We start from the raw sequence: 23,649 nt of genomic DNA on the forward strand, positions 1-23,649 counted from the left end.
CTAATACACAATGCTTATTACAACAAAACACATATCAAGATAAGTGTTTAGGTGGCATCACTTTCACCTTTGTAGACTTATGCCTCTTTACAAATGAAAAGAATTGCAGAATTTTTCGTTTCTGTTCTGTTTCTTTAGTTTGCCTTAACCAAATGTTATGAATCTTATACACAATGCTGATTACCACAAAACTCCGATCAAGTACATGTTATTTATAATGGAAAACATTATAGTTATAACACATTCTGATAAAAAAAAAACTTTCTTTTATAATTATATGTTTCTGCTGAAAATCACAGAAAATTAATGGACCAATGTTTGTGCTCTCTATTTAACGAATTTCTTTGTTAACCAGGTTTGTGTTATGTTGACCCAAATGGTACTATCTATCCACTCTTTAGTAATCTACTAGTTAGACATGGGGGTTTAACATCTTCTCAATACTTATTTGAAATGGTAATTAACTCCTGATAGAAATCCAAATATGGAAGATAAACATCTACATTGTATTACAGTGTGAATTGACCTCAGTACAGCCATTTAAGTTTGAACTGGTCTGCTTTAAAGTTTTATGTCAGGTGACTGATCACACATTCTTAAGTTATTCAGTTTGGGGGTCTACAATTGAAAATTGATATGATATCTAATTGTCTATTTTGTCAAATAAGAATTTTTATGGGTGGCTAGAGTCTAAAGTGTCCTAAGGCTTTTTTTAAATTATTTTTTTTGGTTTGAAGAATGAAAATCTAATTTAAATAGTTAATCAGGTACAGAGTGTCACCCTGCCTGACAAATATCTCATGTTACATTCATTTTACATTAGTGATGGTCAGAAAATTACTGTATATATTATATAATTACTATTTGACTAAATGACCATTAGAAAACGTGTTTGCCAGTACACACTTGAATGGACAGGTATACTATTTACCTGTAAGATAGACAGGTAGAATACTCAGGAAGATAGATATGAAATATCAACAATCCATATCATATTCCTATGTTATTGAGCATATGTATTCATTTACTGAAACTTGACACCAAAAAAAATGTTGAGCTGATCCTGCTGATAATGTCTTAAATTTTAATGGATTTTTGTTGTTGTGCCTGTATGAAAATGTTGAATTTGTACATGTCCAAATATATATATACAAACCACTACAATATACCTTTTAAGTGTAAGAGGCAGACAAAAGATGTCAACCTTATTTTACGAGGTTGACGATATTTGATTGGTGAGATTTCATAGCAGATATATAAGTTTATTAGATATGAAAATTTTATAGATATCTCTTAGTATCAAATTTTAAATTGCACTGAAATAAAAACTTCACCTTCTTAAGTTTGAGAGATAGGTATAGGTATTCTTTACAGTAACTTTTTAATGTACTTTATGTTTATGAATACAAATTGAAATTGTATCTTATGCTTTAGTTAGAATGTCTAAATAACAGTTTTTAACCTGTGAGAACAACAGATTTTCTCACATTCGTTCACATTGACTAGAGTTGAATTATAATTTGCTTGTCCTTGCTACCCTACCTTTAATTATGTATATAAAAGGATAACATTTTTCACATCATTTGGTAAACACAGTGTTACCACTTTCTAAACTTACTTGGCGATTGACAGTTTTGATCAACTTTGTGCATATGCCATGTACACAGAGTAATCCATTGACAAATTTATTTTATCCTGAAAACTAGATAGCAAGATACTTTGACACATTGATCGTCAAAAAAGGGCGTAACAGAACACACACACCCCCCCCCACCCCCACCCCCCGAGAAACCCGGGATGTGTAACTGCACATTATAGTCAAGAGTGGTGAAAGTGGTGTTAAAACACTAAAAATCAATCCCTCTTATGTTGAATTTCAGTCATAACTTTTTTTTACACTACCCATAAATAAGAGGCTGTTTGAAAACAAATTAAATGAATGAATCTCTCTTGAATCTGCTCTTCAACTTTTTACTTGTTTGGCTTTATAAATATTTTGATATGAGCGTCACTGATGTGTCTTATGTAGACGAAAAGCTTGTCTGGCGTATTAAATTATAATCCTGGTACCTTTGATAACCATTGAGTCTTGGTATTGATTTTACATAAGTAAGAATCTGGGAGTTTGTTTGGCATTATAACATAGTATTGATAAAGTATCTTTCAAGTATGTTGACAACTAAGGGTCTATCTTACAATTTATCTTGTAAATTGTTATCTGTTTGGTATGTCTATACCTAATTGATCTTTCATATAGAAAGGTGTCATCCCTGAGATTGATGAAACAATTCTCATTATCGACAGACAGTTGAATGGAGATTTTAAGGAAATACTCTATCTTATGTAAATAGGATTAAAGTTTGTTTTACGTAGGTGTATCAATGTTTGCTTTTGCTATAATTTTTTTCCAAGAGAAATTTGCCTCACAGTGATTTGATTTGAAAAAAAACTCTATTAGCCATTAATGCCAATGTGCACTGTTATCATCATTCAAACATTTTTTTTTAATATGAAAATAAGAGGATGTGGAATGAATGCCACAAAGTCAACTCTCCTAAAGAGACCAGACAACAAAGTAATTTTAAAACATCAATAGGTCACTGTACAGCCTTCAACAATGAGCAATATAGTCATAAATCCTCTCCACATCTGAACATGCTAAACCTATTGCAGCCAAACTTGAAAAGACACTATTATTTGAAAAAGTCTCATTAAGTGTTGTATCACATGTACAGTTCACAATTGTTTTACAGTTAGTTTTTTTTACAAATTCCCTTGTAACAGAAAACCTATAATCTTTCCCAAAAAGCTAGAATTTTATTTAGCATGCTTATAGTAATAAAATCTTGACTGCTTAAACTCTTTTGGCAGACCTTTTATTAGTAATGTCCATCTTTATTTTACAGAAAAAGAAAATGGAGGAAAGATTATCGAAATGTCAACAGGAAGTAGCAGGACTAAAAGACAAGTACGAGGCCTCTCTGAATGATATAAACAACTATAATGCCAAGTATATAGAAGATATGACAGAGGTAGGAAACAGGATCATTTAATTCCTAGCTGTTTTTATTGCCATCTACCCTACGATAAGACTGATAGTACTATCTACATTACATACATACAAAAAAAATTAAGATTGCTTCCTATGATCACTGGGCATTGGACAATGCTGTAAACTTTTTATACGACCGCAAAATTTGAAAAAATTTTCGTCGTATATTGCTATCACGTTGGCGTCGTCGTCGTCGTCGTCCGAATACTTTTAGTTTTCGCACTCTAACTTTAGTAAAAGTGAATAGAAATCAATGAAATTTTAACACAAGGTTTATGACCACAAAAGAAAGGTTGGGATTGATTTTGGAAGTTTTGGTCCCAACATTTTAGGAATTAGGGGCCAAAAAGGGCCCAAATATGCATTTTCTTGGTTTTCGCACTATAACTTTAGTTTAAGTGAATAGAAATCTATGAAATTTTGACACAAGGTTTATGACCACAAAAGGAAGGTTGGGATTGATTTTGGGAGTTTTGGTTCCAACAGTTTAGGAATTAAGGGCCAAAAAAGGGCCCAAATAAGAATTATTCTTGGTTTTCGCACAATAACTTTAGTATAAGTAAATAGAAATCAATGAAATTTTAACACAAGGTTTATGACCACAAAAGGAAGGTTGGGATTGATTTTTGGAGTTGAGGTCACAACAGTTTATGAATTAGGGGCCAAAAAGGGGCCCAAATAAGCATTATTTTTGGTTTTTGCACCATAACTTTAGTATAAGTAAATAGAAATCTATGAAATTTAAATACAAGGTTTATGACCATAAAAGGAAGGTTGGGTTTGATTTTGGGAGTTTTGGTCCTAACAGTTTAGGAATAAGGGGCCCAAAGGGTCCAAAATTGAACTTTGTGATTTCATCAAAAATTGAATAATTGGGGTTCTTTGATATGCCGAATCTAACTATGTATGTAGATTCTTAATTTTTGGTCCCGTTTTCAAATTGGTCTACATTAAGGTCCAAAGGGTCCAAAATTAAACTTAGTTTGATTTTAACAAAAATTGAATCCTTGGGGTTCTTTGATATGCTGAATTTAAAAATGTACTTAGATTTTTAATTATTGGCCTAGTTTTCGAGTTGGTCCAAATGGGGGTCCAAAATTAAACTTTGTTTGATTTCATCAAAAATTGAATAAATGGGTTCTTTGATATGCCAAATCTAACTGTGTATGTAGATTCTTAATTTTTGGTCCAGTTTTCAAATTGGTCTACATTAAGGTCCAAAGGGTCCAAAATTAAACTAAGTTTGATTTTAACAAAAATTAAATTCTTGGGCTTATTTGATATGCTTTATCTAAATATGTACTTTGATTTTTGATTATGGGCCCAGTTTTCAAGTTGGTCCAAATCAGGATTCCATATCAAGTATTGTGCAATAGCAAGAAATTTTCAATTGCACAGTATTGCACAATAGCAAGAAATATCTAATTGCACAATATTGTGCAATAGCAATTAATTTTCAATTGGAGTTATCTTTCTTTGTATAGAATAGTAGTTGATAATATATGTTGGAAATTTGCCAGACATGACTATGATGTCATTTTCTATTTTTATTTGCCAATAACTTTATGTAAATAACTTCATTGGAAATTTGCCAATATAAAATGTTGCTGATGAAGCTTTTTTTCCTAAAATGTTTTTAGATAATGTATGTTGGACATTTGCCAGACATGACTATGATGTCATTTTCTATTTTTATTTGCCAATAACTTTATGTAAATAACTTCATTGGAAATTTGCCAATATAAAATGTTGCTGATGAAGTTTTTTTTATTGTTTTATACAATAAACAATGTATATTCACTTTTACTACCAACCAATCTTTACCATTCAGTGATAACAAGCACTTTATTTTACATTTTAATATTTTATGATGTATTTAAAAGAGTAGTTATTGTTGCAAACTCCATTAGAAATTTGAATTGATATCAGTTTTGGAGAAAGGGAAACGGGGATGTGAAAAAAAAAGGGGGGGGGGGGTTTAAATTTTTCTCATTTCAGATTTCATAAATAAAAAGAAAATTTCTTCAAACATTTTTTTGAGAGGATTAATATTCAACAGCATAGTGAATTGCTCAAAGGCAAAAAAAAACAAAAAAAAAAAAAAAAAATTAAGTTCATTAGACCACATTCATTCTGTGTCAGAAACCTATGCTGTGTCAACTATTTAATTTTAGATTTAAAAAGTTTGAAGAAGAAATCTTTAATTGATTTGTAAAATCTTGACATTTGTTTTGTGTAAAAAAAAACCATGTAATGTCAAAAATTTGATCACAATCCAAATTCAGAGCTGTATCACGCTTGAATGTTTTGTCCATACTTGCCCCAACTGTTCAGGGTTCGACCTCTGCGGTCGTATAAAGCTGCGCCCTGCGGAGCACCTGGTTTGTTTTTATATAAGAAAAAGTCATTTCTGATATGAAAGTTGGTCAGGTGGGTTTGATAACAATTTGAAGGTTGCATATTGAATTTACTACAAACCCATTAGGAGATCAAATAAATCAATATTTTCCACCATCAAATAATAAAAAGTGATGCCTTCAACAATAATCCTTTTATCTGTATTCTAATGCAACTGAAGAAAATAAAGCTAAATTACATGTTTTAAACCATTTGCATGACTCTTGGAGTTGATTTCATGAAATTTGTCACATTATCCAACCAAATTGAATAATACAGTATTGATTCTGACAAAATAATATGCAACCCATCAACCCTTTAAAAGCACATATATATATGTCTTTAAAAAAAATTAAACTTTTGTTTATCTAATTATCAAATTTCAAACATAATATTTCATTACAAATTAAAAAATGAAGACTACCAAATCTTTTGTACAACCTACAATAGGTTTCACTCTGACAGTCCTGTGTCTTAAAGATAAAATGAAGTTTCATGAACTCTGCCACATTCTCTGTTATGCTTTCTTTACAGATTTTCCAAAAAAGTCAAGAATTTGAGAAGAAGAGAATAGAATTTTTTAAATCAACATTTTATGATCTTCATCAATGTTTGGACCTTTCTGTTGACCCACGGTAAGTAAAAAAGTAGACTAGTAAAGTACACATGTGGTGGTTATAGCTTCTTATTTGTCATTCTTCACCATACAAACACATTGTTTGAAAAGTTTAAAACATAACCTGGAATAGAATACTGTTATTATTTCCTTGGTTTTAGGAATTTTGTATAAATCTGTAAACTAGTTGATTTACACATGACCATGCATAAATTGAATTCGCAATGGTTTTACAATAGAAAAAAATGTAGAAACTGATTAAATTTTGATTTAATAAATTAAGGACAACAGTTAAATTGATGAGAATTTAGTATGGATTTGTTTATATGAAAATCTAGAACTATCATTTTAAAAGATATTTAGACAAGTGCAGTTCCACATTATAAAAGGGTAATTCTAACATGACGTCCTTCAAACGCTTTGAGTACACACCCGTGGTAAAATATGAATATATTGCCAGTGCTGTTCCGATTGTACTCCCACGTCATATGCTTTTTTATGAATGAGATACCCGACGTCATAGAACAATGACGTTAGAATGTAAGCATTTTACGGGAAAATACACGCTTGTGAATCCGAAAATCATCACAAGGAAACATACACAAATGACGCTAAAATGTGGCAAAAGCCCTTTATTGTACATCATATAAGACATATAAATAAATTATCATTCAAATTCATCCAAAACTGTCTAAATACATTATTTTAAATAGTTTAAGCATGTCACTAATGCAGTTTGCTCCGTTCTTTTACGCTAGTTTATTAGTGCGTTTATTTATGGGAACGGCAAATATTTGCCTACACCTAGAGCGCTTCGATCCAAAAGAATTGCCGTATGTGTCCTATCAGAATCGAAATAATTCATGGGGGCTTGAATATATCTAGATTTTACCACGGGTTGTCCCTTTATGCCGATATTTTACCCCTCGCTATCGCTCAGGGGTAAAATATTTGTCATAAAGGGCCAACCCGTGGTAAAATCACGATATATTCAAGCCCCCATGAATTATTTCTTAAATCACAAAAATACTGAACTCCGAGGAAAATTCAAAATGGAAAGTCCCTAATCAAATGGCACATCAAATGAATGGACAACAACTGTCATATTCCTGACTTGGTACAGGCATTTTTAAATGTAGAAAATGGTGGATTGAACCTGGTTTTAAAAGCAAGAGCCAAGAAGCAGTTTGCTAAAACCACCATTACCTTCATATTTCTAAATAAAACCACCATTACCTGCATATTTCTAAATAATTATACCCCACGCAACGAAGTTGCAGAGGGTATAATGTTTTTGACCTGTCCATCTGTCAGTCCTTCCGTCAATCCTGTTTCTTGTCATCGCAAATCATCTCAAACAACTCAACAGAATTTCACAAAACCTTTTTAGATAATAAGAACATACTATGTAGATGTGAATATCGACAGGAAATACATTTCAATTTTTTTTCTAGGAGTAACTCCCCTTTGAACTTATTTGCTTCAATATTCTCACGAACAGTTTGTCATTGCAACTCTTCTGAAACCACACAACAGAATTTCATGAAACTTTGTAGATAATAAAGACTACCTATGCAGATGTGCATATTGACAGGAAATTATGATTCAATTTTTTTTTCTTGTACAATTTTTTTTCTTAGTTATTTTATTTCTTCAGTGACAATGTAGGGACGTGGGGTATGTGAGCACGCTCACTAAGGTTCTTTAATTGTAAGAAAGTTGAAAAGCTTTGAACCTGTGTTAACTTATGCAAAATAAAACTACTTGTTTGCTGGTAAACATTTAGTTCTGTTTACAAAAATATTACAAATATTTCAAATATGCCCCTTTTGTTATATGAGTAAGAGTGTATTAAAAGCAGTGGTTTATTCATTCTTAGCTTATCTGTCTACATGTACTTGCATATGACAAAGATACAGTATTTCAAGCACATACAGTTGCATTTAAAAATGATACTGTTGTACTATCTTAGCATGTAACAGTATACAATATATATTGTACCATTATATTTTATGGAAAACAAATTAATGTAGTGTTTATTATTTGTGTTTTTTCAGGTTTCCCCAAATTTATACAGATCTCCACAATGTTATAGGTAAAACTAATTCTGATCAAGATTTACGATGGTGGTCTAACAATAATGGTTCAGATATGGCAATGAACTGGCCACAGTTTGAGGTAAAAATCATTTATATGCTAGCTTGAATTAGAAGTAAAAACTTATCACCATTAGACACACTTAAGAAGTTAATAAACAATATCATTTATGAAAAAAATGTAGTAGATATGTTTATTTTTAACATTAAACTTCATACCTTTGCCTAAGGTAAAACCTTAAAGACCTGACTTATAAATGTATACTATTGATCAGTCTTCTGAGAGAAGAGAATCAATCTAATCATATATGTATACCCCTTTTCTAAGCGGCAGTGTACAATGTATAGTGATTGGTGTTATCCATTAATCCTTCGTTCCATTTTTCATCTGCATTTACTCTTGATGTGACACAATTACTTTAAATGTTCATTTAAATCACATATCTATTGCATCTCCTGTTTCATTTCTGCATAGGAATATTTATAGGCCCCTGCAGTAGCAAAGTGGACATTAAGTGTAATTCTTGCCCGTCTGTCCATTCTGTCCATACATCCTCAAAATTGGTTTCCATTCTCTAAATTTAGTTTCCCTCAACCAAATATTATGAAACTTATACACAATGCTTATATATCGTCAAGTTATTGGAATTCCAATGGGGACTAACTGTGCACCACTTATTGCGGACCTGTTTTTGTATTGTTATGAGTTACAATTTATGACTAAAATTAGCAAAGACCCATCAAAACAACATTTGATACAAAAATTTAACAATACTTTTAGATATTTGGATGATATATTGGCTCTAAATAATGACGACTTCAGTATGTATACTAAAGAAATTTATCCTGTAGAACTTACTTTAAATAAAGCTAATGATAACAATGACCACTGCCCTTTCCTCGATCTTGATATCTATATCATAAACGGGAAGCTTAATACAAAAATTTATGATAAAAGAGATGATTTTTCATTTCCTATTGTTAATTATCCATTTTTAGATGGTGACGTTCCCTTGTCACCATCTTATGGTGTTTATATATCTCAACTTGTACGATTCGCTCGTGTATGTAACAATGTATTAGATTTTAGCGAGAGAAATTTATGTATTACTGAAAAATTATTACACCAGGGTTTTCGATATCACAAACTGGTCAAAACATTTACTAAATTTTATCACCGGTATAAGGAAATAATTCGTAAATATAACTCAACATGCAGACATCTTATACGTTCAGGTATTTCACATCCAAAATTTTATGGAAATATTCTTTATAAAGCACAAAAATGTCAGTATTCTCCTCAGAAACTAACAAAACCTTTAAATAGACTTATTAAAAGGGGATATAGTTACGATACTGTTGTCAGGTCATTAAAGATTGCATATTTTGGCTTTAACATTGATTCACTGATAGGGTCTTTGCATCGGAACTAAACACATTTATTTTTAAAAAAACAGTTGTTGGCATGACACGGGTTATGTTCTTCTCATATATTTTATGATAGTATGATACTAAACCCCTAACGGGAGGGATTGTACCTGATATTCATATGATGAAGACATAATCTTTCAATCAGTTTAATTGAGGTCTGGAGCTGGCATGTCAGTTAACTGCCAGTAGTCTGTTGTTATTTATGTATTATTGTCATTTTATTTATTTTCTTTTGTTACATCTTTTGACATCAGACTCGGACTTCTCTTGAACTGAATTTTAATGTGCGTATTGTTATTCTTTTACTTTTCTACATTGGCTAGAGGTATAGGGGGAGGGTTGAGATCTCATAAACATGTTTAACCCCGCCGCAATTTTGCGCCTGTCCCAAGTCAGGAGCCTCTGGCCTTTGTTAGTCTTGTATGATTTTAAATTTTAGTTTCTTGTGTATAATTCGGAGTTTAGTATGACGTCCATTATCACTGTACTATTATGCATATTTTAGGGGCCAGCTGAAGGACACCTACGGGTGCGGGAATTCTCGCTACATTGAAGACCCATTGGTTGCCTTCGTCTGTTGTTTGCTCTATGGTCGGGTGGTTGTCGCTTTGACATATTCACCATTTCCTTTCTCAATTTTATTATAATCTCAAAACAAATATTAAGTTTGAAATTGGGGTCACTTTTCTTGAGTGATGCCCCTATGTAAATGGAAAAAGTTGCAAAATATGTCATTTCCATTCTCTAACTTTAAACCAAATGTCAGAAAACTTATACATATGCTTGTTACCACAATAAATAGATCAAGTTCCAAATTGGGTGGAGTCACTTTTACTGTTCATGAGTTATGCCCTTTTATAAACATAAAAAAATGCTGAATTTTTCATAACTATCCTCTAACTTTGGTTTGCCATAACCAAATATTATAAAACTTCCACATTGCTTATTACATTGTATTACCACAAAACACAGATCAAGTTTGAAATTGGGTTGTTTTACTTTTACCATCTATACCCTTTTTAAACATAAAAATTGCTGAATTTTTGGTTTCCATTCTCTAACTTTAGTTCGCCTAAACCAAATGTTATGAAACTTATACACAATGCTTATAATCACAATATGTTATTAACTACATGAATTCTGCATCTGTATGTGAAAGTTCACTTATGCATATTTGCAAGCAGGGGCATCTGTGGCCCATAGACACAATCTCTTTTCAGTTTGTTTTTCATTTTTAGCACCTATGGGTATAAAAACATTAATGAATATTACTGTCTTGTATTTGCAGAATTACCTGAATCCAGCCAGTATATTATTAGATTTTTTTATTATCTAAGGGTCATCTTTGTTTATTTTTAGGAATATTCACCAGATCTGCAATCCATTTCAAAGAAAGAAAGGAAGTCCCAATTACATTCTAACGATGGTATAACGATAACAAGCATTAGACACAAGGGAGACTTTCCTGCACCAGCTTCACCACACACTGGAGATACCCTCAATCGTCAATCGTCTAACAAAACAAATGATAGTGATAATGGCAGGTCAGTTCATTTTTATGATATATGTATTTTAGGCAATTTATTGCAATCAAATGGATCTTCAATAAGAAATATTTGTCTGTACGGAATTCTCTTCTTATCATGGTCTTTTATCATGATGATGTTCCATTAGAGGAATTGGCTATGTAGCATTTCCGAAAACAACCCTGTCAGTTGTCTAAAAAAAGTAGGTAAAACTTTTAGTCTCCAATAAGAAGAGTTGTAGTGTAATACATTGATTAGAAATAATAATGTTTAATTTGTAAATTATCGTGTACTGTTTAGTATACTTAAGTATCTCTTCATAAACTAAATTTTTTATCAGGAAAAATTCCATAGGTATTATCTTACCTAGAAACCCCTCTGTGGGACCTCTTAAACCACAACGAAGTCCATCACTCCATAAACAGTCAGAAAATAGAACAATACCAGAGGGAGCACCTAGTTCATCGGTTGATAAAAACGAAACCAGACCAATACCTGAAGGACAGAACCGGTCTCCACCAACCCCTGCAAAGAGAACACTTATAAGGAATCAATCTGGCAGTAGTATACAATCTGGCAGTAGTATACAACAGAAAGTGGAATACGATGAATCGTTAAATCCATTTGGAGATGACGACGAAGATGAAAACGACAAAGTGGATGATGAAAAGTAATCCAACTGACGTATGCCTACTACTGTTCTAACAGCTTTTGAATGTTCGTTTTCCTGATTTCCATTGCCTGGCATGTTGTTATCTATGGTTTCCAGACTTGCCATGTTTCAGAGCATGAAATACTAGTTGATTTTGCCAATTGTTTATATTTTAGTACAGAATGTTGCTTGTTGATTTTCAGCAATGTTTGTACAGTGTTTATCTTTGAATATATTATGCATTTTTATGTCTGTCTAAACCATTGGCTAATATAGATATTGAACTACAAATTCAGTTTTGGTGTCTCACTATTTTAAAAATTTCACTAATAAAAATGTATTTTACAAAACAAAAGTAATATGATTAAAAATAATTTTCAAAACTCATTCATTGTCATGACTGTTATGTATGAGTTTAATACAGTGTAGTTTTTGATAACATTATTAGCTAATGGTTTAGAAGATGTACTTTTATTGACTGATAATTATATTTTCAGGAATAGATCTCAATACCAGCACATTCAATATATTCAAAATCTGTGGCAGCCTATTCCCCTAATATAAGCTTTTCTTTCAAGTCTTTCCTTGATACTAATTTGAATAGCCTTGTACACATAACTAATAAATAAAATGAATGTGTAGATTAATAACAGGTAGTTTGATACATTAATTCAGTAATACATTATAATGAGAAATACAAAAATGTCTGGATTCACCAAAAATAATTTGTTTCAGGTGATATAGTTCATGCTTCAAGTTCATAGATTCAATTGTTATTTGTTTGATACCTAATTAAACAAATATTAATTTGACAAAATTGACTGGTGATGAAGTGTTAAATGCTGTAACTAATATAAATTCATTGCATGAATCTTATAAATATCTCCTGTTCTCTTTAGAAAAATCTTTGATCTGTCAAGCATGTATCTGGTCAAGCTGTAAAGGCTATCATGTATACATATTAAAGACATATTAGTACAGTATATCTTGTACCTGAATGTTAACAAGCAACATTCAAGCAATCATAATACAGTAAAGTATTAACTTAAGAAATACAGAGGTAGATTTTGAAAATGTTATGATGTATAACAAATGATGTTTTGTTTTTACTAACTCCACGGAAAAGGATCAGCTAATATGTTTCATCATTTTCATTTTGTATGTTTGAAATTTATTTAGTTGTTGATTTATAGATAATTTCAAATTTGTAATGCAGAAGTCTTTTAATCCCATATAACAATGCAATTTGCACTTATTTGATACAAGGTTAACAGTTAATTTTATCTTATACAACCATTTATAATTATGTACTTCCAGAAACAACCAGAGATCCTCCTACCAACCAACAGGCTATGAACAAGAACTAGAAGAACCCAGTGAACAAGCATACAATGGTCGGACATACCAGGAGCAGGATTCAAATCCATTTGGCAACGAGGACACAGGTTCAGAAGATTCACCGAAGGAATCCCCTCGACTAGCTGACCCTGTCCTTGTTAGAGCAGTGTTTGATTATGAAGCGGTTGAGCAAGATGAGTTCAGTTTCAAATGTGGTAAGTATACTCAGTGTGTACAATGTATATTGAATTCTGTCATTGAGTTATTACAATTTGTGTATGCATACACCAACATAAAAACATCATGTTCACATAGATAAGGACCGCCATAGTTGTTTCAATCTTGAAACTTTCCCCACCTTTTGCTTAATCATCACTTGAGACGTCCATCTGAAATTTGCACCTAGATACTAAATGAATAGGTGTTTCACATATCAACAATTAAAAGTCCTGCATTTACAACAACTTCTTGCTTAACAATTATTGCAAAATCTGCATATCTTCATGTGACGATTTGCCATTTTGAAAACAGTGCAATACACAAATATGTATACGCCAAACAAGTACATTGTACAACAAAAAGACATTAAAAAATATACAGTTAATACTGCTTACCTTAGTATGATGGAAAAGAGTTTTGATATTATTGATAAGTTATTGCTTAACACCACATCAGCACTTTTGATATAATGATAAGTACAACTAATGGCTATATTAAAAAAGGCTATATGGCTATATTTTAATATAAAATATAAGAACACTTGTGACTAAATGCAGCTAAACTGTACTAATATTAATATTACAGGTGAAGAATTTTACAAATTAAGTGAAGAAGATGAGTTAGGATGGTGTAAAGGACGGAAGGCAGATGGTGAAGAAAAACTTTATCCGGCTAATTATGTCAAACCTGTTAGTGAACTTTGATCAAAGGGAGATAACTCCTGGGTGTTATATTCTACAATGAATATATTAGATATATAGATAAATATGTGTATTCAGAAACAAGGATTGTAATGGTTGGCAACATGGTTGTGAAAAAAATGTATGAAGCTATCTGTTGTTAAGAGATTAGAATATAATGAAATTAAGATATAAATTTTATTTGTATTTAATCTGTCGAGAATTGTGTATAGCGGTTTGCTAGTCCATTATATTGATCATTGTGCTTCCTATAGAGACAGATAGATATATTATTTGTAAAATTTATTGTTCCATATTATTATGTTTTGTAACTTTGTTAACATTTTGTTAGGGGAAAACACAGATTGCCAATTTCACTTAAGCTTTTTATATTATAGCGAAAACCAGGTTAATAGACAGTTATTTTAAATAACAACTTGTAAAATGCTTAACCACAGTTTATCATTAGATTGATATATGTATGTTATTCTAAAGATATATTATTGAAAGCTAATTTAAAGTTAATTTCATGATTAAGGGAGTTCGCTTCTCAGTTTGAAAATAATTAATTTTTCAAAACACTAGTTTATATTGGTATGGGATTCATAAAGGAATCAAAAGAGCAAAAAAATATATAAAGGTCAATGTGCTTGTTTTCGAGATATATGCCATTGAAATTGCGGCGGGAAACTTTTCTTCTTTGGCAATTCATAGCTTTACCACTTACAAGTTTGTTCTCAAAAACTATTTGAAAAATAATTATAAAATTTTATAAGACTTTTACAAATTGCCTATCATTATACATGTAAAAGCGAAATTCCTTAACATAAGATTCACATGAATTTAATGTATACAGAAAAACAGACAGGAACCAAAAAAAATGATATTTAGACCTCATCCGCAGGTTTTGCATTTTAGAAATTGTAAATTTAATCGCTGCAAAAATAAGCGCTTACAGTATATAGTTCTACTAAAATGTCCTTAATACAAAATATATTTTTTCTGAAGATGTAGCAAAGTGCAATTGATTTGATAAAACATTGTAAATTTTAGATAAAGTATCATTTATATGTATGTCATTAATACTCATATATCACTGTATTATATATCATTTAATTTAATCATTCCTTCTAAACACCTTTCAGATGTAATCGTTCAAAAAAAGATTCATATGTAAATGAATAAGTCATTTTGTCGGTTTTTCTTAATTTTTTTTATGCAAATATCCTATATTTTGCTATGCATGCTCTCTTATCTTTTATAACGGGGAAATTTTATAAAGGTGTCATTTTTTTTGAATTTTTAAGCTTTGATTTATTTCTGGCTACAAAGTACTTTTGTGCACATTAAACATGTGATAATTTTGTGTTCTTCATGACACAAGTAGAGAATGGCTTCTAGTTATTCATACCTCTGATTTTGAACAAATTTTACCAAACTTAAATCACAACAGAAATTAAAACAAAATATTTCGATTAAGACTCTTGAATGTGATTTGTTATTATGCTACTTAAAAAACACACACTGCTTCAGTTCAATGTGAAACAATATATATTTGTACTAGATGAAAATGTATATTAATGAAAATAATAAAAACTTAAAAAGCGCAGATTTTTAACATGATATTTTTGTTCAATTTTCTGGGTATTCTGTCAACAGCTCTACCTCTAAGTAGATCTTGAATATATATTTTATTTTGACCCTGCTTATATTATCAAAGGGCAGGCCCCTTAAATCGCTATACCATTTGTAAATCATGATCATTCTAACATATCATAGTTATAAAAAAAATCATTAGACAATAGAAATTATAAAGTTGATTATTATGTGTTCTTCATGACAAAAATATAGAATGGCTACCACGCTCCTAATTATTCATACCTCTACATTTTGTCAGGTGTATTTTCTTAAATAATAAATGTTTTATAAAGGATTATTGTCTGCAAGTTAATATTGTAGAAATCCATCAAGTATATTGATTGAAAATAGTAACATTCCATATATATTAACATAGATATAAAAATAATATATTTATAAACAAGCATCACTTTCGTATATATAGTTTTCTTTTATTGTATGTTTCTCTATTAAAGTGATGGTCAACAAATTTGAGTGTTTATATGGTAAATTGGGATTTTTCAACACCTCGCAGTATCAATTGATTTACATTCATTTTTTTATGGGCTTTGTTGATTTCTTCAATTTGTTTTTACAATAAAACCTTTAAGTATAGGATAATTTTTACATACAAGAAATAAGATAGAAATAAGTGTTTGAATAATTTTCTATTTTTGAATAACCAGAACTGAAGGAGATCAATGACAATAGGAAACCACTGGACAGTAGATAAATATATTACTAATAATAAGGCTTTACTAGAAATTATCTTGAGTAGATGAAGATATAGTGCAACATGTCTTTTAAACTTCTTTTTATGTCTTAAATTTCCCCAGATTGTCATTAAAACAGCCTTATTTGCATTTAATTCTTTCTTTGTAAAATATTTATGAAAAACTAATGCAAAATACTTTAAATTTTCAACAATTTCTTTAAATGTGAAAACCCTTTTGATAATTTAAAGGCATGTTATTCTAAAAAGTCTGATTACTCAAGAAATTTTAGTCAAAGCCTTTTATTGGTTAGTGAATATATGCAAATATTAGTGTTATTGTATTCATGGTTTGTTAATAGTATATTGTTGAGAGTTGACACTTACTGTCTTACATTTGATACTCTGTAGAACATAAAAAAAAAAGTTTTATAACTTGCCACTATTTGTTGTGATTATGACAAGTTGAGGCTTATGCCAAAATATTCATGTTATTGCTTTTTATTTGGCAATTTAGTGTAGAAAAGTCTTTCTAGCATTGTTAATCAAAGATGTTGTAAAATGTAGGAGAAAATATTGTTTTCTTTAATTCTTAGGGTAACACTGGTTTTACATCTGAATGAATGAGTCTGTGATAGTTAGATAACTCATTTGCTGGAAATATATACAAATTATTGTGAAAATTACAATAACAATGACTGATTTTTACATCCTGCATGCTACATTCTAATATGTAGAATTTCGATGGTTAGGTAAGCTATACATGTCTTGCTACAAGTAGATCTGTTTATAAATAAGGGGAAAATGAACTACAAAGATGAAATTCAAGTCCTGAGTTATAAAGTGCTAGTTTCTTGGCTGTGTGTTTTGATGAGTTTTACATTATTTTGACTACAAAACAATCATCTTATACCAGGAGCCATTTTGAGATAATAAATTATTGCAACAATCCTGAAAGTGCTTCAGAAGTAAATTATAAATCTGACACAGACCATTTAAATAACAAATATATATTTTTCTACATGTAGATTGACAGAATTGTACAGTTCTTTAAATTAACATATGTGATAAATAAATTCCACTTAATGCTTAGCTAATATGCTCTGTCCAATGTTAGGAAGCTTGTAAATGCTTTGTGTGCTGTAAGGAGCTTGTAAATGCTCTATGTATTCTAGGGAGCTTGTTAATGCTCTGTGTATTGTAAGAAGCTTGTATATGCTCTGTTCATTGTTAAGAGCTTGCAAACTGCTAAACAAAAGCGTTAGTAGGTGCTTCTATGTTGTAGACACCACTTGTTATGTATAAACACATTAGGCCATGTTGGCTTGTTTGCAAAATGTTTGTGTATATAGGCATAGGTAATACTTTAGATTTCTTTTTCAGTTATAATTATTGTGTATTAAGGATGTCGCAACAAATATTAAGTTTGTAAATTTTAAACTGCAAGCTATTTTGTAAGATACCATTCAAATTTTAGAGAGATTAAGCAACAAATTTTGATATATTTCTGTGGAATAGATAATGTATTGAAATTAATTGACAGAAGAGGGGAATGATTAACTTTCAAAACATTTATTAAGTTTCATATGGACTTCAAACCCATTGATAGCCTTGGGTCGTTATCTGCTCTTTGGTTGTTGTCTCTATTCTGAAATAATTTTGATTTACAGAATAGGTAGAAATAATAGAGAAAAGAGAACATTTATAAATAAAAAGACTGCAGAATCCTTCTTATGTGTTAATAATTACAACTGAAAATAGATATTGTTTTTGTTATTGAAATGTACTATAGGAATGTAGACATTATTTTGTTAATAATCTATATATATATTGTTATTTGTTATATAAATAAGAACTAATTTTGAACATGTATAATTTCATGTATTGTCTGACCACTCTATTTATTTCATACAAAATTATAATTGCAATAAACATATTAAACGTGACTGTGTATTTTGACCAATTGAAACACCCTGCAAATATTTGTGAAAAAATTCACTCACTTGATATGCTAACAGACTTCCGCCAAAATGAAATTCTTGATTGACACTTCATTATAGCTACCATACATACAAATATCATCAAAAGAGAATTTGATTCATAAACCTTAACGATCAAAATACATATTCATAAGTTTGAAGTATTTCTATCATTGTACAAAACCAAACTCCTACATTGGAAAACACTATAGGGATATAATTGCACCAACATTTACTGTCCTTAAGTAATTTTTCAATTACTATATCACAACATTATATTTCCTGGATAGGGGGAGGTAGTCAGTTCTTAGCTCACCAAATGTCAAGTGAGCTATTCTCATCATTTGGCATCTGTTTTCTGTCGTCTTGAAACTTTTACCAATCTCTTTTGTGATGAAACTGCTGGGTCATTTGGAACAAAACTATGCCACAATCATCATTGGGTTACATGTATCTGGTCTAATTGTTGATTCCATTTCCGTTACAGATTTAGAAAGTGTTGATTGTAGAAAAAGAAATCACATTAAATGAATAGATTTGTTCTTATCAACAGTTTTCAAGATTGTTTCATCGCTGACTTACTTTTATTATTAGTGAATTTTGCGTCAATTGGAAATCCAAGAAAGGCAATATGGCTTTGATTGTTGGAACATAGTTTTGTATACATGAATTCTATTTGGAAACATACTAATAGCAATTGTCCTCTGAGCTTTCATCATAGATCCTTCCATCAACTAAAAGTCAAGAAATAATGTATAAGAATATATCACTGAGTTATGCTTTGCTTTACAGTCACTATTATTCATTTGGATGGATAGTCAGCCTACCAAATGGATAGAAACCAGCACCTGTGCCATGTTCATAATTATAAATTAACTGTAAACAAAACTGAATTTTTGAAAAACTACCTCAGGAATACATTACCGTAGCTGTATTAGGAAAACTTTTAGGAATTTTTGGTCCTCAATGCTCTTCAACTTCATACTTTATTTGGCCTTTAAAAAAAATGATTCAAGCGTCACTGATGAGTCTTGTGTAGACAAAACGAACGTCTGGCGCAAATTTAAAATTTTAATCCTGGTATCTATGATGTGTTTATTGGCGACCACTGGGTATATGCCACTGCTGGTAGAGATTTATTTCCCCGAGGGTATCACCAGGCCAGTAGTCCGCACTTCTGTGTTGACTTGAGTTATCATTGATATGTTCATAATTATAAATTAACTGTAAACAAAACTTTGAATTTTTGAAAAACTAAGGCTTTTCTACTTCAGGAATAGATTACATTAGCTGTATTAGGCAAAACTTTTAGGAATTTTTGGTCCTCAATGCTCTTCAACTTCAAACTTTATTTGGCCTTTACAAACATTTTTGATTCGAGCGTCACTGATGAGTCTTTTGTAGACAAAACGAACGTCTGGCGTTAATATAAAATTTTAATCTTGGTATCTATGATAAGTTTATGTGTATATAAATTGAAATAGCATGCATGGATATACCTTTGACTTGGGACAGGAATAAAGGTGCTAAATTGGATTTGTTATTCCCCCCGCAACTGAAAGTTTGGGGTCATATTGTTTTTCCCCTGTCTGTCCGTCTATCCCATTATCGGTAAATAGCTATTAGGAAGTTTTCACTTTGCTGGCTGTTAGTACATATATTGAAGGTTTGCATGTCCTCAGGGTTTTGATTTTTGCTGAGCCTCCGAAATTTGTGGCAGAAAGCTTTAGGGACAGTGATCTGGCGGCTGCGGTGTTGGCTAACTTCTTAAAAGCTTTATAATTTAGAAGGTGGTGGAAGACCTGGATACTTCACAGTTTGTTTATAGATTCCTTTATGTATGAAGTTTCCATCTATCATATGTCCATTGTCCTTGTTCTCATTTTCATGGTTTAGTGACTACTTGGAAAAAAAGTTAATATTCTTTGTATTGTTAAATCTCTTTTTTTATTATGAGTTAAAGAATAACTAATTAGTATGTGCCTACCTTGCAAAGTCCTCATGCCTGTCAGACAATTTTCATTGACCTCGACCTCATTTCATGGATCTGTGTAAAAGGTTAAGGTTTTCGTGGTTAATTCCATATATCACACACTATAAAGAATATGTCTACTATATTTGGTGTATGGAATGACTGTTAGGTGTACATTCCAACTGGCAGGTGTCAACTGACCTTTACCTCAATTTCATGGTTCAGTGGTCAAAGTTAAGTTTTTGTGTTTTGGTCTTTTTTTAAACTACTTGTAATAGGTCAACTACATTAGAATTATCTTATGATGTACATGTAAGTCTGGCAGATTTTATTTGACCTTGACCTCATTTATTGTTCATTGCTCAGTGTTAGGTTTTTGTCGAGCCTGCAACTTTTGTTGTAGAAAGCTCGACATAGGGATAGTGATCCGGCAGTGGCGGCGGCTACGGCGGTGGTGTTAGCTCACTTCTTAATAGCTATATATTTTAGAAGGTGGAAGACCTGGATGCTTCATATTTTGTATATAGATGCCTCATGTTACGAAGTTTCCGTCAGTCACATGTCCAATGTCCTTGACCTCATTTTCATGGTTCAGTGACCACTTGAAAAAAAAGTTCAGAATTTTTGTAACGTTGAATTCTCTCTTATTATAAGTAATAGGATAACTATATTTGGTATGTGCGTACCTTGCAAGGTCCTCATGCCCGTCAGACAGTTTTCACTTGACCTCGACCTCATTTCATGGATCAGTGAACAAGGTTAAGTTTTGGTGGTCAAGTCCATATCTCAGATACTATAAGCAATAGGGCTAGTATATTTGGTGTATGGAAGGTGTACATGTCCAACTGGCAGGTGTCATCTGACCTTGACCTCATTTTCATGGTTCAGCGGTTATAGTTAAGTTTTTGTGTTTTGGTCTGTTTTTCTCATACTTTATGCAATAGGTCTACTATATTTGTTGTATGGAATGATTGTAAGGTGTACATATCTAGCGGGCAGATGTCATCTGACCTTGACCTCATTTTCATGGTTCAGTGGTCAAAGTTAAGTTTTTAAGTTTTGATCTTTTTATCTAATATTATATGCCAAAGGTCAACTATATTTGGTGTATGGAAATATATTATGATCTATATGTCAGTCCCGCAGGTTTTATTTGACCATGACCTCAATTGCACGGTTCATTGGACAGTGTTAAGTTTTTGTGTTTTGGTCTATTTTTCTTAAACTATAAGTAATAGGTCAACTATATTTGTTGTATGAAAGCATGGTTAGCTGTACATGTCTGCCTGGCATGGTTCATCTGACCTTGACCTCATTAACAATTCAAATGAGAAAACTAACGGTCTAATTAAAGAAAAAAACTGGTTTTTTTTTCTTAGATACTATATAAGCAATGGATCAAATATATGTAATGCATAGATTGATTGTACGGTGTGTCTGACCTTGACCTCATTATCATGGTCCATTGGTCAATGACCTAGACCTCATTTTCTTGGATCATGCTTTTTTATTTAGGACTATCAACATAAAACCAATAGTTAACAAAGAAGGCGATACATTTCGGCGTGTATTATATGTTATTGATATTTGCTATTTTGGGAGTAGTTGACGTGAATTTTCGTCATTAAGTCATTTTGCAGTATATACTTGCATAAGGGTTGCATAGCCATTTCCGATAACTTACTCCTACAGTTTGAATGCTACGAAGTTTTCACTTCGCTGGCTGTTTGTAAATATATTGAAGTTTTGCATAATAAATATCAAGGTTTTGATTTTTATTATTATTTGCTCTTATGGGAGATAGTTGAAATTTGTCCTTTTTATAGTACCACGTATATACTTGCGTAAAGATTCATATCGTTTCCGTATCACTCCTACCACAGTACTATGTTTTTCCATGCTTATCTTTGTGTTTTCAAAAAATAACATTTTGCACCTTCTGAAATTGATATCAATAGCTAGCTCCTGTATATACAGCCACTATGTTCCGTCAGTTACTTTGTTCCGGCGGAACTTTTCAACTAGTTATTTCGTTCCGATGGAACTTTCCAACTAGTTGTTTTATTCCGAGTGCAGTCGAAAAGTTCTGGACAAAAGTAGCTAGTTGAAAAGTCCCGGAACAATGTAGCTAGTTGAATAGTTCTGGTGGAACAGAACAACTAGTTACATCGTTCCGAGTATACCATATTTCGTCCTTTTGATAGAAAGAGGGAGGAAGAATGAGTATCAGTATATAATAGAGCAAATCATTAATTTACAAGAATACCCAACGCACTGAAAGGGGTTTCTTTGGGGACAAATATGAAAAAAAGGGCATGGAACTTTATTTAAGGGGAAATCATGAAAATTTATTTAAATTTTGATGTACTGAGGGGGAAGAACAGACTTCCCCCAGCAAAATTTAAGTTGTATTTCATAGCTCACATAAAACGGAAAAAGGTTCAAATATAATATGTTGTGCTTTTATTTTGCATCAATTCTCCAAATGGAACTTTCTGCCTGGTTGATAAGTTCCGTTGGAACTTTTGTGCTAGTTTGTTAGTTATTTGGCAAAAAGGAACTTTCTAACTAGTTGATATGTTCCGTTGGAACTTTTCAACTAGTCACTTTGTTCCGGTGGAACTTTTAAACCAGACTGAGAGGAAGAACAAAGTAACTTGTTAATAAGTTCCAGGAACTTTTCGGCTAGTTAGTTCTTTCCGCCCGGAATTTTCCAACGTCGGAACAAAAGATGTAATATACACTACGGATTGTATCGTAACGTTTCAATATTAAATATTGACGAAGAGCAATTTGAGTTGACTCCCTTTATAGCTTCGTCGGATAATAGTCAATCAACTTAAATCTTAACTTGAATTCCACCCATTTCACTGACATAGAAGAAAAGGGGGACGTTTTATTTTCCATTAAATGAGCACCAAAAGAGCATAATACATTTAAAAAAAATGTGTTTGCCATCTGGATTGAGTGAAAAAATATGATAGTTGAGAAGCCTACAAATTGAACCATCCCGTTGAACTGTGAACTACCGAACAATAAAATCTAATGTTAATCCCTTTGTAATCCACTCACAGTTTGATATAGAATTAAATGTCACCTTTGTTTTTGTCAGTCATTCAACCTGACAGAATGGCCTATTCTGTTGGTAGGGGAATATACCGATTTAACCAGTTAAAAAATAATAATTATTGAAAAAAGTAGATTTTTTTAGTTGTCTAAGATTTTGGCGATACTTAAAGTCCATCCAAAAATATTCCCAGACATATATTTGTATAAATCAATGTCATCGGGTGTCAAATCATTACCGTAATATAATTTATGAATATTTTATGAACCCTATTTCGGGTAACTTGAACCAGTCG

The 23,649-nt window shown here is 31.5% G+C and overlaps 1 protein-coding gene across 4 annotated transcripts in view; it reads left to right on the forward strand.

Annotated features, from left to right (window-relative positions):
- Window positions 1-18,282, forward strand: part of LOC139482618 (protein kinase C and casein kinase substrate in neurons protein 1-like) — a 35,419-nt gene extending 17,137 nt beyond the window's left edge. For 3 of the 4 annotated variants that reach the window (XM_071266536.1, XM_071266534.1, XM_071266535.1), the window contains 7 exons: window positions 2,907-3,032; window positions 5,984-6,084; window positions 8,123-8,243; window positions 10,952-11,136; window positions 11,459-11,788; window positions 13,088-13,323; window positions 13,913-18,282. In XM_071266536.1, the coding sequence (XP_071122637.1) occupies window positions 2,907-3,032; window positions 5,984-6,084; window positions 8,123-8,243; window positions 10,952-11,136; window positions 11,459-11,788; window positions 13,088-13,323; window positions 13,913-14,031 (1,218 nt within the window). In that variant the 3' untranslated portion in view covers window positions 14,032-18,282. The remainder of the gene's footprint in view (window positions 1-2,906; window positions 3,033-5,983; window positions 6,085-8,122; window positions 8,244-10,951; window positions 11,137-11,458; window positions 11,789-13,087; window positions 13,324-13,912) is intronic. The other variant, XM_071266537.1, reaches the window with a different exon arrangement.
- The last annotated feature ends 5,367 nt before the right edge of the window (window positions 18,283-23,649 follow it).

Source organism: Mytilus edulis, chromosome 7 (genome assembly GCF_963676685.1).
Source record: "Mytilus edulis chromosome 7, xbMytEdul2.2, whole genome shotgun sequence".
Classification (NCBI taxonomy): Eukaryota; Metazoa; Mollusca; class Bivalvia; order Mytilida; family Mytilidae; genus Mytilus; species Mytilus edulis.